Source organism: Argentina anserina, chromosome 7 (assembly GCF_933775445.1).
Source record: "Argentina anserina chromosome 7, drPotAnse1.1, whole genome shotgun sequence".
Classification (NCBI taxonomy): Eukaryota; Viridiplantae; Streptophyta; class Magnoliopsida; order Rosales; family Rosaceae; genus Argentina; species Argentina anserina.
Genome location: NC_065878.1, coordinates 20,670,731 through 20,684,422, shown reverse-complemented (window position 1 = coordinate 20,684,422; position 13,692 = coordinate 20,670,731). Strand labels below are relative to the sequence as shown.

General features: G+C 38.7%; 2 protein-coding genes across 4 annotated transcripts; one reads left to right on the top strand and one right to left on the bottom strand.

Annotated features, from left to right (window-relative positions):
- Positions 1 to 5,754: 5,754 nt before the first annotated feature.
- Positions 5,755 to 9,133, bottom strand: LOC126804003 (UDP-xylose transporter 3-like). Of its 2 annotated transcripts, none has more exons than XM_050531751.1 (8): positions 8,903 to 9,133; positions 8,604 to 8,756; positions 7,920 to 8,104; positions 7,753 to 7,820; positions 7,337 to 7,469; positions 6,647 to 6,808; positions 6,272 to 6,544; positions 5,755 to 6,171 (listed from the first exon to the last, which is right to left on the bottom strand). In XM_050531751.1, the coding sequence occupies exons 2-8, from the start codon at positions 8,722 to 8,724 to the stop codon at positions 6,055 to 6,057; spliced, it is 1,059 nt and encodes a 352-aa protein (XP_050387708.1). In that variant the 5' UTR covers positions 8,725 to 8,756; positions 8,903 to 9,133; the 3' UTR covers positions 5,755 to 6,054. The 2 variants fall into 2 exon arrangements, with proteins under 2 accessions (XP_050387708.1, XP_050387707.1); XM_050531750.1 differs by having other exon boundaries at positions 8,852 to 9,132.
- A 1,698-nt stretch (positions 9,134 to 10,831) lies between these two features.
- Positions 10,832 to 13,566, top strand: LOC126804004 (reticulon-like protein B16). 2 transcript variants are annotated; one of them, XM_050531752.1, is made up of 5 exons: positions 10,833 to 11,066; positions 11,967 to 12,147; positions 12,226 to 12,367; positions 12,771 to 12,840; positions 13,216 to 13,566. In XM_050531752.1, the coding sequence occupies exons 1-5, from the start codon at positions 10,919 to 10,921 to the stop codon at positions 13,380 to 13,382; spliced, it is 708 nt and encodes a 235-aa protein (XP_050387709.1). In that variant the 5' UTR covers positions 10,833 to 10,918; the 3' UTR covers positions 13,383 to 13,566. The 2 variants fall into 2 exon arrangements, with proteins under 2 accessions (XP_050387710.1, XP_050387709.1); XM_050531753.1 differs by lacking the exon at positions 12,226 to 12,367 and having other exon boundaries at positions 10,832 to 11,066.
- The last annotated feature ends 126 nt before the right edge of the window (positions 13,567 to 13,692 follow it).

Below are 13,692 nucleotides of genomic sequence, written 5' to 3'. Positions count from 1 at the left end.
ACTTCCAAAAGGAGCCCTCCCCTTACTTTTGCGTTTAAGGGAAAAAAGTCGGGGCTTCTCTAATAAGCTGCCTCCACCCAAATTTACCAAACACTTTTCCCTTCCTTGCTTATAAGCAGGAGAGCTCAAAAGCCCCCCCAAACGCAACCTATATCCTTGTATGTGTGCCTCTTTTGAGGGCTATGAATGAAATGAATATCATGTTTATCTAATTTATTGCTTGCATTTTCTTTAATTTCCTTCATTACCTAGTTTCATGGATTATGATCCTATTATCTGGTATCAGAGACCTTCGATCCATACGGGCGAAGTGTTTCCAGCCCCTGATTATCACTGCCACCCACCGCAACTTCCACCGCCGTGGCGAGAGTTGTTTGATGGTGTTACTGGCCGCTATTACTACTGGAACACTGAGACGAATCACACTCAGTTTGAAAAACCTGGGGTTGCATTACAGCCTCTCCACCCATCATCCTCTCCCGATCTGTTTTCTCAACCACCTCTCTATCCTGCTTTTCCAGATCTGTTCCAGCCACCTGCTACCGAGTGTGTTCCTCCGCTAGATGAGTGTGCATCACTCTGCCTTGTGTCTCTTCAGCAAATGCAGAAGGACTTTCATGAATTTTTCAGGGAGGAAGAACGTCGGTCTCAAGAGAGCCGCGCGAAAATCTTGGAAAAGCGTCGCCAGCTTCGGGAAATCATTTCTGGTTGGGCGGCCCCCCACCACAGTACCCAACCCACTACCCAGGTGTCTTCAACTTCACCAGAACCTCAACACCCATCACACCCTCACGCTGCCGACGACCAACAAGGTCTCAGTTACACCCACTCTAATCCCACTTACCCCCACTCTGAACCCACCACCCAACCCATTCTCTCAAACTCTTCGTACTGCCCACAACATCACCCACACAATCCATCATACCCCCACCCTACCGAACCAAATTCTCTCTATGGAAAACAGCCTAAGGCTTTCAGCAGTCGAGCCGCCATGGCAGCAAAAGCCAGAGCTTTCAAAAAAGGCCGAAAATCAGAATTGTTATGTGGTGCGAGTATGTCCTCGAGATTCTATATTCGCAACAAGCACCAAATTGGGGCCGTAAAGGCAAAGAGCGGTGCTTTCCTCCCTGAATCTATGAAGGAGCTCTGTCCGCTTGGTGTGAGTCCACAGATTCCGACTGATACGTCGAACTTGTCCGCAACAAACCCATCTCTATCGGCATTAATTTCTGCTACTTCCGCGCACCGGGAGAGAAGCCGCACCTCAAAACCCAAAAGCGACGTCATTATCGTTTTGAAGGGTACTACTACCAGCGATGTCGTCCCCAGCGCTACTGAGCTCGACTTCCACCTTGCAAGCCTCAGTCAAGCCAACTTTGCGGTTGCAATTGACGTTGCTCCGTTTGTTGAGGACACTACATGGGTTGACGACGATTCCTCTTCACTCCTCATGAATGCACTCGCCAACAGCAATACCAACAGATTCACCCATGACCGATCTCCATTTCAAATTGGGGGTGCTTACCTGGTTGGCTTCGGTCCAATGGAGACTCTTGAATCTGGTAAGTATGGTCCGTCATTAATTGTTCAAGTTGATATACATTTGTCACATGTGATAGTTCAAAAGAATGAATTTGGGAAGAATCCTCTCGGGCTACTTGATGATAAAGTTGAGGACTTGTTTATTATGTCCTGGTCCATTCTTCCGAACGCGGGTGAATGTGATTCTATTGTGGTGGTAGAAACAAACAATATTCATGATCCAGCATGTCTATTTGGTGATAAAGATGGCGATAGCAATGAACTAGTGACACTTCGCTACACTAATGCAGCGTGTATCGATTCTTTGGCAATTGTTGTGATAAGAGTCTCTAGTCATGCCATGTTTGATCCATATTCTACAGTTGTGCAGCATGTATCTGTAATTGATGAAACTTACAACCAACAGGTTGGTTTGGTGTATCAATTTTGCAAGTTGGGTAACTTTGATCCGACCAGCTGGGCATTGGCTTGTGTTATCCCTCGTCTTGATTCTATGATTATTGGTAATACTTTTCACTATGCTCTTCCTGGTGCAGCGAATTCGTTTGATGGTGATTTGGGAAAAGAAATGTTTCAGTGCATCAACGGGCAGATTGGGATTGCAGACCAACTATTCAATGAAATACATGTGGTGTTTTTGCCTGCTATGATTCACAAATGGACACATGCCCCCGTCGATAAGGAAGGTTTCTGTTCCAATCAAGCAACACAATTTGAGAGTTATATGAACCAGCAGGAGCATCGTTTGGAATTGTTAATAACACATAGTCAAGAAGGCTCCAAGTTCTTTCAGACCAGCTCACTTATAGGTACGTTGATTGACCTGATGTTTGAGGTTGTACAGGCCGATGTTGATGACAATGTCTGCTATGCTATCATGTCATTTCTTATGTATGTTCTTCAACGCCTGTGTATTGATCGCTGGAGTAGTGATGGTTTCAAAATGGATAAGGACGGCTTCCTTCCCATGGTTAACGAATTGACTCTGAATGGGTTTTCAACTGTTAGTGTTGGAACTGCAGTGACTATTTCCTTTGGGAGTTTATGCACTCCTGATTTGTCACTTGGAGACAGTGAATTGATTCATGACGCAATCCAAATGCTTGCAGCCTGTGAACACAAAGCGGTGGTGACTCAGAGCGGTTTTCGTTCATTGTTGTTGAATGCAGCTATTTTCTTTCAGCAAAAGATGCCTACTGGTGCGAATTTAAAAGAACACCTTTTAAAGCCAACATTCAGTTTGGGTGTTTCTGAACCCAATTTAAAGTTTCCCATATTTCAGTTGAGTCGTGAGTTACTTGGTCGAGTCCGGCATCATTTTGATATGTTTATCAAGGACCTTTATTCCAGGAACTTTGAGATGGCCCAGCCTTGTCTCAACCAATGTTACAGAACAATCACAACCACTGCTGATGTCCCTCTTTTACTACATGAGAGTTTAACCGGAGTACTTGGATTTTATCCTATTGTGTTTGCACTGCAAAGGGGGTTCTCCCTAGTACTGCATTTCTCCTCTATTTTTCTTCTCCCTATCCTTGTGATTGGTGATTTTGATGTGATGTTACAAGTAGTTTCAAACGATGTTCAAGTTGTAGTGCTGGAAATTGTCATAGCAAATCCTATATTGCACTTTGAAGATGAAAAGTATTATATTAAGCAGGCCAAGGCACTCACGGTGGTGGAACCTATAAAAGGTTCACAAGCTATCAACAAGTTAGAAACTCTCAGTGCCATGATTAGTACAATTGTAAGTACTGCACTCTTATATCATTTATGGTCCAACATGAATAGATTGGATTACTTTTGTGAACCGACTTCCTCAGTGGCCGATATATTAATTAAGCTTCTAGATGCATTGGGGTTGAAGACACATGCACATGAGCTGGATTGTTTCTTCATGCCTTCTATGGTCTGCCCTATCTCATTTTGTGGCTACAAAGCTGCTCATATATGTCACCGTCAACAAGGGTTCTAGTTTCAGCCTTGGTATTGCAATTTTCAATGTTGGTGTTGAAACTATAGTGCATTCCTCCAAGAGGCTCTTCATTTTCCAGGTAGACGTGGATGGTTACTGCATGTGGTCTGCTGGCTTATTGATCTCGGGAGGTGCAATTATTGCCTATGTCCTTTTTGTCTACTCTCTGGACTACAGTCTTGTGCACTGGACTTGTGTTTCTCCGGCTGCAACGGTGGGAGCAGAAAGGCATTTCCATGGTTTGGCCATTATATTAAAGGAATGTGCTCCTTGTACTGTTGGAATTATGGTGTTTACTTCTATCATTCGGCCTGTGTCTTTGATGTATATGCTACCACAGTTTGAAATGCAGTATGAGGATGCTTATAGTGGCAGCTTCTCTGGAACAGCGGTACAGTTCCCAGCTGAAATTACAAATGTTTGCCAAAATGTGTATGAGAGTGTCGTTGAAGGTGTGTTTCAGTTTGTGGAGGAATTCTTTAGGATGTGTCTCTTTGGTTATGCCAATCAGAAGGTTGTTGTACTTCAGTTGCCGACTTGTGGAGCTTTGTTTTCATCATTACATGCCTCTGAAGAGTGTCACGAAAGCGTTATGCAGTATTTCAGGGCATTGCTTCTGTACTCATTTCCATCTTCTACTAAGCTCTACACATGTGCTCCTATCTTTGAAGTTGTTCTCGAGAATCTCATGTATGTTAGCTGGGCTATGGTGGCAACAGGCTGTGACATGGAGGTAATTTCTGTTGACGACGGCATTGGCGCCACATTCGGTCTAACTAAGGAATCAATGTCATACATTACCTATGATCCACTGGTTGTGCTCGGGCATGCAGTTAAGTTGTTTAACCATGCTTCAATGCTAGACACTGATGGCCCTGATCAGTTAATTTCCAATTTCTCAAGCTTGAGGACAAGCTTGCTTTCAAGGGGGGAGGACTTGTTAGGACTAAGTCCAGACCCTAAGCCCATAATCTGCTATTAGCCTCTTAAGTAGATGACTCAGTATGCTGGGGCAATTAGGATAATTACAACTATCTCTATTGTCTTCTTCTGGTGGTCCTTTGACACCTATCTTCTGCTAGTGTAGTGGCCAAGACCTTATATCCTTGTATGTGTGCCTCTTTTGAGGGCTATGAATGAAATGAATATCATGTTTATCTAATTTATTGCTTGCATTTTCTTTAATTTCCTTCATTACCTAGTTTCATGGATTATGATCCTATTATTTTGGCACACTGACTAAGGTCGTCCACCGACTAATATTGAAGCACATCCCGCGCCCATAGCCCACAGGTTTGTTCTGGGCCCGACCCGTACCCGAATGTCACCAGTTTTTTTTTGTTATAAAAATGGTGGTAGGTGAGCAACCACTCCGATCCCCGGATCAATTTTAAGGTAGGACCCTTCTCCGACTAATATTTTTTCATAATGTGTGGTTTGAACTTTTAACTAAATACTTCTGACAAGAGCAGCGTCCGCCTCATTTACAGCTTAGTATATTTGATGTTTCTCCTTACATCAACCTTATTAGATAATATTACCATGATTCGAATGCATTTTAATGGAAAGCCGAAAGAGAGATATTTCAGATCAGGTCAGACGCTAATGCAACAGAGCTACCTCTTTTGTTGTGGTTCTTGAGAAGAGAAATTCATGGTTCTTGTATCTTCATGTTTTTTTTTTCTAAAGAGGGAGTGGTAAGTTGAATGTAGGAACGAGGAAAAGAAGTTGATTATACAATCTATTTCCCTGTCAATTGTCTATGTGTAGTGGTAACTTCGCTACAATCTATTTACATTATGTTGATGTCAAGTACAAGTGCTTGGCATGTGGACACCTGCAAAGCCTTCCTAGCATTGTAAGGTATCCCATTAATCAGAGGAAAAGAAGTTGATAGTACATATACTTGGAATGTGGACACCCGCCAAAGCATTGTAAGGCATCCCATCAATCAGAGGTATAGAGGCTCGATCTAACATGCTATTTTTGGAGCTCTATTAGCCTTTAAAATGTTGTCGAAGAGGCTCGGTTCTCATTTCTTAAAAACTTGACAAGATGTTAGTCAGGCTTGGGTTCGCAACTAGGCACGAGGTGGGGTTTAAGAGGGTGAACATCAACAGGCGCACTTGTAATTTCTTGCCGGGAAAAATGTATGACATGAACCATGTATATGTCCTCCCATGCATATTATAACAAAAATCGAACCCCAGATTGGCAGAATCCCAGAATGGAGATGTGACTTCTCTTTTATGTAAAAGACTAATTAAATTTCATTACAAAGGCGTACAAAACTGAACAATCTTCTGCCCGGACTCTAAGAACAGTAAGAATCTCCATTATAGGTATTCCTGACTTGAACTATTTGTTGACATATCAACTTACTATAATTCTTTAACAAAAACCGATGAAGAAGAGAATGACCAGCACCTGTTCAACTGAAGACAGATGGGAAGATATTCATACACCAAATATACTGTCATTGCTCAGCTCAATATGCTGCTGCTATTAGGTGTGTAATCAACTAGATTGAAACACAATCATGCATGTAGGTCTTTGTTTGACTTCCAAGCAGGGGGTGACATCTGAGTAACGGCGAGCTTTAACCCGCTTCCATTTTCCACGCTCATTAGAGGATCTGATTCACCTTCCCCTGACTGAAACCGTACACAGGAACATGAAAGGAGTTTCCGGCGTCATTTCATCATTCAATTTTAGAGACAAACAAATTTAAAAACTGACTTAAGTGACTAGAACCTTTAGTAGCTGTGTTGCTTCTTCAGCAGCCTTTTTCTGACCCTCCCGAGTGCAAAAATAAGAATATAAAACCATCCCCATAAGTGCAACCAAGATTCCTAGGATGTTCCTCCAGTCAAATGGATCATGAAGCAAAGTATAACCAAATGCAAGCACAAGGCATGTCTTTAGATGTCCAAGAACTTGATAGGTGACAGGAGATGTTTTTCCAATCACAAGAAATGTGCTAAAATTTACAGACACAGAGATCAGACAGGACATAATAATGAAAACCTGCAATTCAGAGGGTGAATATATAATCAGTAATGCTCTCAATTAACAATAGCAAAGAGATAAACTGATTAAAGAATATTAACAATATCCACTGATTCTCACCAGCACTTGAGTTGTGTACTTGAAAGCAAATACATTTTGATTAGTCAAAAACCAATCGAGAAATGGGCCAGTGATCAATAATGTCCCCGATTGATAAGGACATGATTGATATAGAAGTTGCGTTGAAGAAACCTTATACTTCTTTTGGATGGTATTGGTCATCTGAACGGAAGTAATTAAGGATATCAAATGAAATTGGAGACGCCTACCTGCATATAATCACTGTTTCCCATCCATTCATATAGAATAATGAAAAAGACTAACAAGAATGTCTTGTGACAGTCAGTATCTAAATATAAATATTTAGCACTATCAACTGCCAGATATCCTTCAGTAAAAAAAAGAAAGAACCCAAATCTTGACAGCCTATGTAACCAACAACTACAGCAACATAGTATTTCAATTATTCATACCAAACGGAAGAATCCAATGCCACATAGAGAAACCACATTTATGGAACTTCCTAATCTGATACCTTTAGTTAGATCTCCACAAAAGACTTTTGAAGCAAGGTTCAGAGACTATGCACCTAAACTTAAACACTAACAGTCAAGGTTTTTCCTAGTATTTCTTAATTTAGACTTTAGTGATGCATGTGTGAATAGTTCATTGTGCAAGTGAAGAGTCTTGAGAGTAAAGCGAAAAAAAACCTCCCACACACACATACACATACAACTTTATTGAGGATACAATCTGAGCAACACATGTTGTAAGAACTGCAAGTAGAGACAAGATACTTCCGAGAGCATTGAGTTGGACATCAGTAACCGTTGCAATCCCAACACCAAAAAGGAGGATAAGAAGGGTAAACTGAATGCTCCTACTGCAATATCAATACATGTAAAACATGGTATCAGTACAGCTAATACCAGCATGGAATTGAATTAATCAACTAATCAAACTTCACTCAAAATGCTTCACTACAGAAAAAAGGTTGGTGACAGACAGATGGCTCACAGGTAAATTCAACGTTATACGACTAAAACCAACTAAATGTAAGCATGCGGTATATTGTTTACTTTGCAGTGGTTCTATGTATTGGATGTCTTTGAGCATAACAGTAAATCAGATCTACGTGATAGAGGCAAATGTTTGTCAAGACAAACCTGAATTTCTTCCCAAGAAAAAGGGTCTCCAATAGTACAGTACAAGGGATGATTGCCAGTTTAGTCATCTATAATGCCAAAAAATAGACTAACTCAGAATTCAAAATATAAGAAAGATATAACACACCAAATTTCACCTTAAATTAAGTCAGAGGCAACAAAAGTACCTGATAAAAGCCAACAGAATTGAACCCGAGGCTCAGATTTAAAAGTCCTATGGAGATCCCATTCAGAATGCCAAACCCTGTAACTGTCTTTTGATCCAGAGGCTTGTGTTCAAAGAATCTCATACTCAGAGCCACATGAAGGGAACAAAAGGTGACCAAGAGATGCCAGCTTGTCAAAGTTGTAGCTGCACAAATATGCATTGAGAATCTTATATCAGCAACTTCAGTAGAAGAAATATGAAATTGAATAGGAAGCATATATTTCAAATGAAAGATCTCACATTCCCATAATTCCAATACATGCAAACATTGCAAAAGACAATTCTTCCATCTCTTTACACATAAAACTCGACCGATCTAGTTAAATGCGAACCAAAGTTGAACTCCACACCATGAACAAGTCAGAACAACCACCAAACCTTTATCTCTCCTCTTTTAAACAAAAACTACCGACCAATGAATCAAAACTGTTCTCAAATCTCCAATTTCAAAAGCCACAACTCACTCAGTTTCGAATGTCACAATTCAAAAAAGATATATTACATTTCCAAAATCAAATCTCCAATACAAAAGACATCCCAGATACATTCACAAGTGAATGAACAAATCCATGAACATAAAAACACTCATACCAACACACGTGAATTACACCACAACTGAGTAAAAACATATATTTGAACTTACCAAAAGTAAAACCCAGAGAGCTAATGAGGGCCTTGTTACAAATAACAATGGAGACAGAAGAAACCACAGAGAGAGTCAACGCTCCAACTGTCCCAAGCTGAAACCTTGAACCCTCACCCATCTTCTTCCCTCCAACCCAAGTTCAAGCTGAGCCTACAAAACAACCCAGAAACACAAAACCCATCAGAAAGTCAATCCCTTTTCCGCAGAAACAAGCACCGAAACACACAAAAACGACAGAGACTCACTCAGAGAGAGGATCAAAGGTCACAGATCTGAAAGGGGTCAATCTTATTTACTGTGGTGGGTTTTGACAATGAGTCAAAAGTAGGAGTTGGGCAGTCCTTGGTATGATTTGGCGAGTACTACAATTGCGTCAAGCAATGAATTTATCTAAATCTGTAACAGCTCAGTGATAGAGGTCAGTGGGTTTCCGGTCTCTTTCTTATTCCTAAAGAGAGAGAGTTCGGTTAAGAAAAGGTTTGGTCTCCGGGGCTTTATATGAGAGAGGTTCTCTGCTGAATCACCTGGTTAATATTCTCCAGGCGCCGACGTCGTTTTACTCGAATCTAGGTCCAGGGCGTCCCTAGGTCCATGATCAGGGACAATGAATATAGACAAAAATTAGTCATTACATTCACATTACCAAAATCAGAAAGAAATCACATTGTCTGTGGATCTGTGATTAAACAAAAAATTATGTGTTTATTTTTCGGGCTACAAGGTTACAAGAATTGATAGATAGATTTACGAATATAACGATTTGAGTTGAGAGATTTTTCGAATATAAATTGATAGAGAAATTTACAAATTAAATGTTTTGAGTCAAGAGGTTCTTTAAAGATGTTCCGCAATATAATAAATGAAAAAATATAAGTTAAACATTCATTGGATCCATCATCACGAAATCGGTAACTATTTATATTCGAAGAATTGATAGATAAATTTACGAATACAATATAATAAATGAAAAAAATATAAATTAAAAATTAATTGGAACCATCATCACGAAATCGGTAAGTATCTATATTAGAAGAATAACTTAACGAGGAAATAAATACGAAATAATAAAAGATACAAAGGTCTGCATATTATTCATATAATGCAAAAGATTACTGAGCATAATTTGAAGTATTTTTTGTATCTCCTACGTGCAGACAAGTATTTAAATTTTGGAGCCACGTACAGCTCTTGTAGATCCAAATCTTCCTACCTCCAATTTTTGGTAACACTATTCAGCTAAACAAAGAAAAATATCAACAACAAAAATTAACACCTTAATTTAATCACATTCAATGTGAAGTTGAAAACTTTTGGATATAAAAACTTATGACACGTTTACTAACTTTGAATTGAACTCATCAGGAACATAATTCATTAAGAATAAGAGACGAAATAAATTTGATGTAGAGATTTCAATTATATTGAACTGTTTACTTATAACATGAAATTAGAACATAAAAAATACTAATTACGATTGATTTTGTTTACTTACTATCGAAATTAGAATGAAAATTAATTTGATTACTAAAATACCCCTATATCTATGAAGTCACTTATTTCCGTTACTGTGTTACACCAATTTTTACTATCAAAACGACATATAAATGTCACTATACCAAATTTTTTTTCCCTTTAATACTTAATAAGACAAATCTAATTCTAATTAAATTTCATTTATCGATCATATATTATGTGAATAAAAAAATTAAAAAATATTATTAGAGAAAAAGAATAACTAACCTTAAGTACGCCCATATAATATACTTATATACGTGGTTGTTTATTTATGGATTTTAACAATACTATATATATACTATATACATTATCAATTTGGGTTGGATAATTTGGAAATATTCTCAATTAAATTAGGGTAGTTTAGGTAACAAAAAGTTGATACCCGTATTGATGAAGGAATTGATTTTGAAAACCACTTCATCCATTGAGTATCAAGTTACGGGTTTTGACATGAATCGATTTCTGATAAAGAGGTGAGACCCATATTTATTTCAATTCTCATATGTATTAGTAAATCACAGAATTCCGTAATTAATTACTCTATTCTCAAATTTATTTCACGTTAGTAATCGTGTCATTACTAATTTTCTTGTTTCCTTTCATAACTCATAAGTGCCGAGAAACTTTGTCGTTGGTCATTGCACAGGTGTCGTCTGAGTCCAAACTCTTCCAGATCCCCTCAAACTAAGAATTCGTGGTGTCGTTTTTTCTTCAATAATTTGACACCCAATCCAGAGCTGTTCAACTCTTTAAAGGCAAATTTTGAGGTTCAAAGTTGAAGTCTTGGTGTGGAAATCATGGAGGTTTCACACGATTTGTGTTCCATAGAGGAAGATGGGGATGGTGAGAAGGCCATGACTTCCACTTCTTATCCCGTCGGCGCTTCTGAATTCCGGTTGTTTGGCCGGCAAGGCTCAGTTCACGATTGCTTTGGTGGTGGCTCAGGTCAGCAAAGATTGAACCTTTATGCTCTTTTATCAAACTGTGCGTGATTTTTACATTTGGGTCTGTGTTTGATTTGCTTATTTCCCTCTTTTAAGGTTTAGGGTTTGTTATCTGGAAATGTTAGGGGTTAGCTTGTTGATTAGTGTCTGATGGTGTTAATCATGGCTGGATATGATTGAATGGAGCAATGTTGAGGTTATGGAAATGTGGAGGGGATTGAAAATGATGTTCATAGTTGAAAACAATGTGTCAATAGTGAAAACTCCTGAAGGAAATAAGGTGCCTGAGACTTATGAGGAGAAAGCTTTCGGCTTTTGTTTTCATGTTCATGTGAGTAATTAGACGATATGATATAGAATCGGGTTTTTAGTAAACCATGACTTTGTTTGAGTGGCGTTACTTGCTGTTTATTGTAGAAGCTGGCAAGAGCATCATTGTTGTGATGGTCAATAGCCAATGCTAGTGTGCAAGGTTTAAAGCTGCTTACTTAATCATGAGTTGATGCATGCTGATGAGCTTCAATAAGAATATGATCCAATTGTCTAGTGGTTCAGGAACTCTTGCTTACCAAGAGGCATACAGTGTTGGAGTTTACTATTAATCCTCCATCTCTATCATTGCCAGTATTAAATTTCTGCTTGCCTGGAGTGTTTTCGATTATTCTCATTGAGTGTCTTTTAATTTTTTTACCTGTTCCCAAATAATTCATTCATGCATATCAGCATATGTGAACAACTTGAATGTAGGAATTGATTCTATTTTTGAATAATGATACTTCCAGGCTGAGCTAACAGTTTTGAATCTTGTCTTCCACAGTTTACTTGCATTTCTGCCTCTTTTCTATTCTGAAAATTATTCTTCCCAATCTTTTATCATATTCTTTATTTCTTCTTATTATAGCTGCTGATGTTCTGTTGTGGAGAAGGCGGCGTGTTTCTATCGGTGCTATTGTTGCTGCCACATTATCTTGGCTACTATTCGAGCGGTCTGGATTATCATGCTTATCAGTTTGCTCAGATATCTTGCTGATTTTGGTTGTATGGCAATTTCTTCGAGCCAACTATGCTGTTTTTCGGAATAAGTATGACATTCAACCCTTTTTACCTATATTAAGCACTCAAAGTGTTTTCACTGAATAATTATCCTATTTTTTGAGTAGACAATTGCGAACATTACCAGAGCTAGTGGTATCAGAGGAAATGGTTAACAATGTCGCGGCATCATTTCGTGTTAAAATCAACAACGTGCTGCTTATGGCTCATGACATCACTATTGGGAAAGATTTTAAATTGTTTTTCAAGGTTAGTATTACATAGTCTACATTTTATCATATAATAAAGGAGTTAATGAGGCTACACTGCTGTCTTGCAAGCCTGGTGTGGCTTTGTCTTTTTAAGATGTTTTAAGTGTTAAAACATTTGTGCTTACAAAACTGTGGCTTATATTCTTTCTGATAACAATAATTCCCAGATGAGGTATGAAATTTGTTATAGTTGGTTTGCAGGGAGTTCGTTGGAACAAATCTATTTGGTGCCCTGATGCTTGCTTGCATTATAGAGCTCTCTGCTATTAGAATATATTTCTTGTGATTAATATATGTGGAACTTAAAAGTTAGAAGACAAACTGTGCTGTTTTGACTTGCACATGCCCAATTACCGAGTTAAATAGGAAAGTATATAACAAATCTACTTTACATTTGACAGGTGGCGGTTTGTCTGTGGCTCGTGTCTGTCATTGGCAGCTTCTTCTCTTTCTTCACACTCGCTTATATTGGTATGTGCATGCTCTCCTGGTGTGTCAAACGTATGACCTGCACGATGTCTCATAGTTGTAAATCTTCTTTGTTCGTTCCAGTTTTCACATATTTTCTTTCTTTTCTGTATATTGGCTGTCACTATACACCCTTGTGGCTTATTGCATTACCATACTGTTCAGATTTCCAAGGATTATCTGCTTTTGATTTTTGATAAATATAATGTGTTGATAAATGCACCTTTTACTATGTTGCGGTACAGTCATGAGTTATTTCTTCAAAAATTGCATTAATGGTAGAGGCTTGGAGACCCCTTGAACATAGTATCTTCACAGAATGATGCGGGGTACACATAAGTTTTTTGTATACTTACACTTCTCCTTTGATGGTGGCAGGTTCAGTCCTGTCCATTACAATTCCTGCCTTGTACAGCAGATATGAAGGGACTGTGGATAAGTATTGTGGAAAGATCCATCAGCAATTTTCAAGGCATTATAAAGTCGTGGATGAGAGTGTTTTTAACAGACTCCCCAGAAATACATCCAAAGACAAAGACCCTTGATCCAGATCCTTTAAATTCAGACTCCAAAACTAGTAGATGTGTTTGTTGCTGCACAGCAGCAGACTCCCCATTGACGGCTTAAACATGCAATTGCTCTTGGCCAGTCATTTGATTTGTTGATATCTAATTGTTTGACAAGGATGTAAAACTTTACTGGGTCATTAGATGAGTGTATAATTCAGCATATTCTTGGTTTTCTATCTCTAAATCCTGCAATTTTCAGCATGACCTGTTCAAACTTTTAAGCTCTGTATGTAGCACTTCAAACTTTTAAGCTCCGTACGCAGCACGCCATTAATTTCAATCAAAC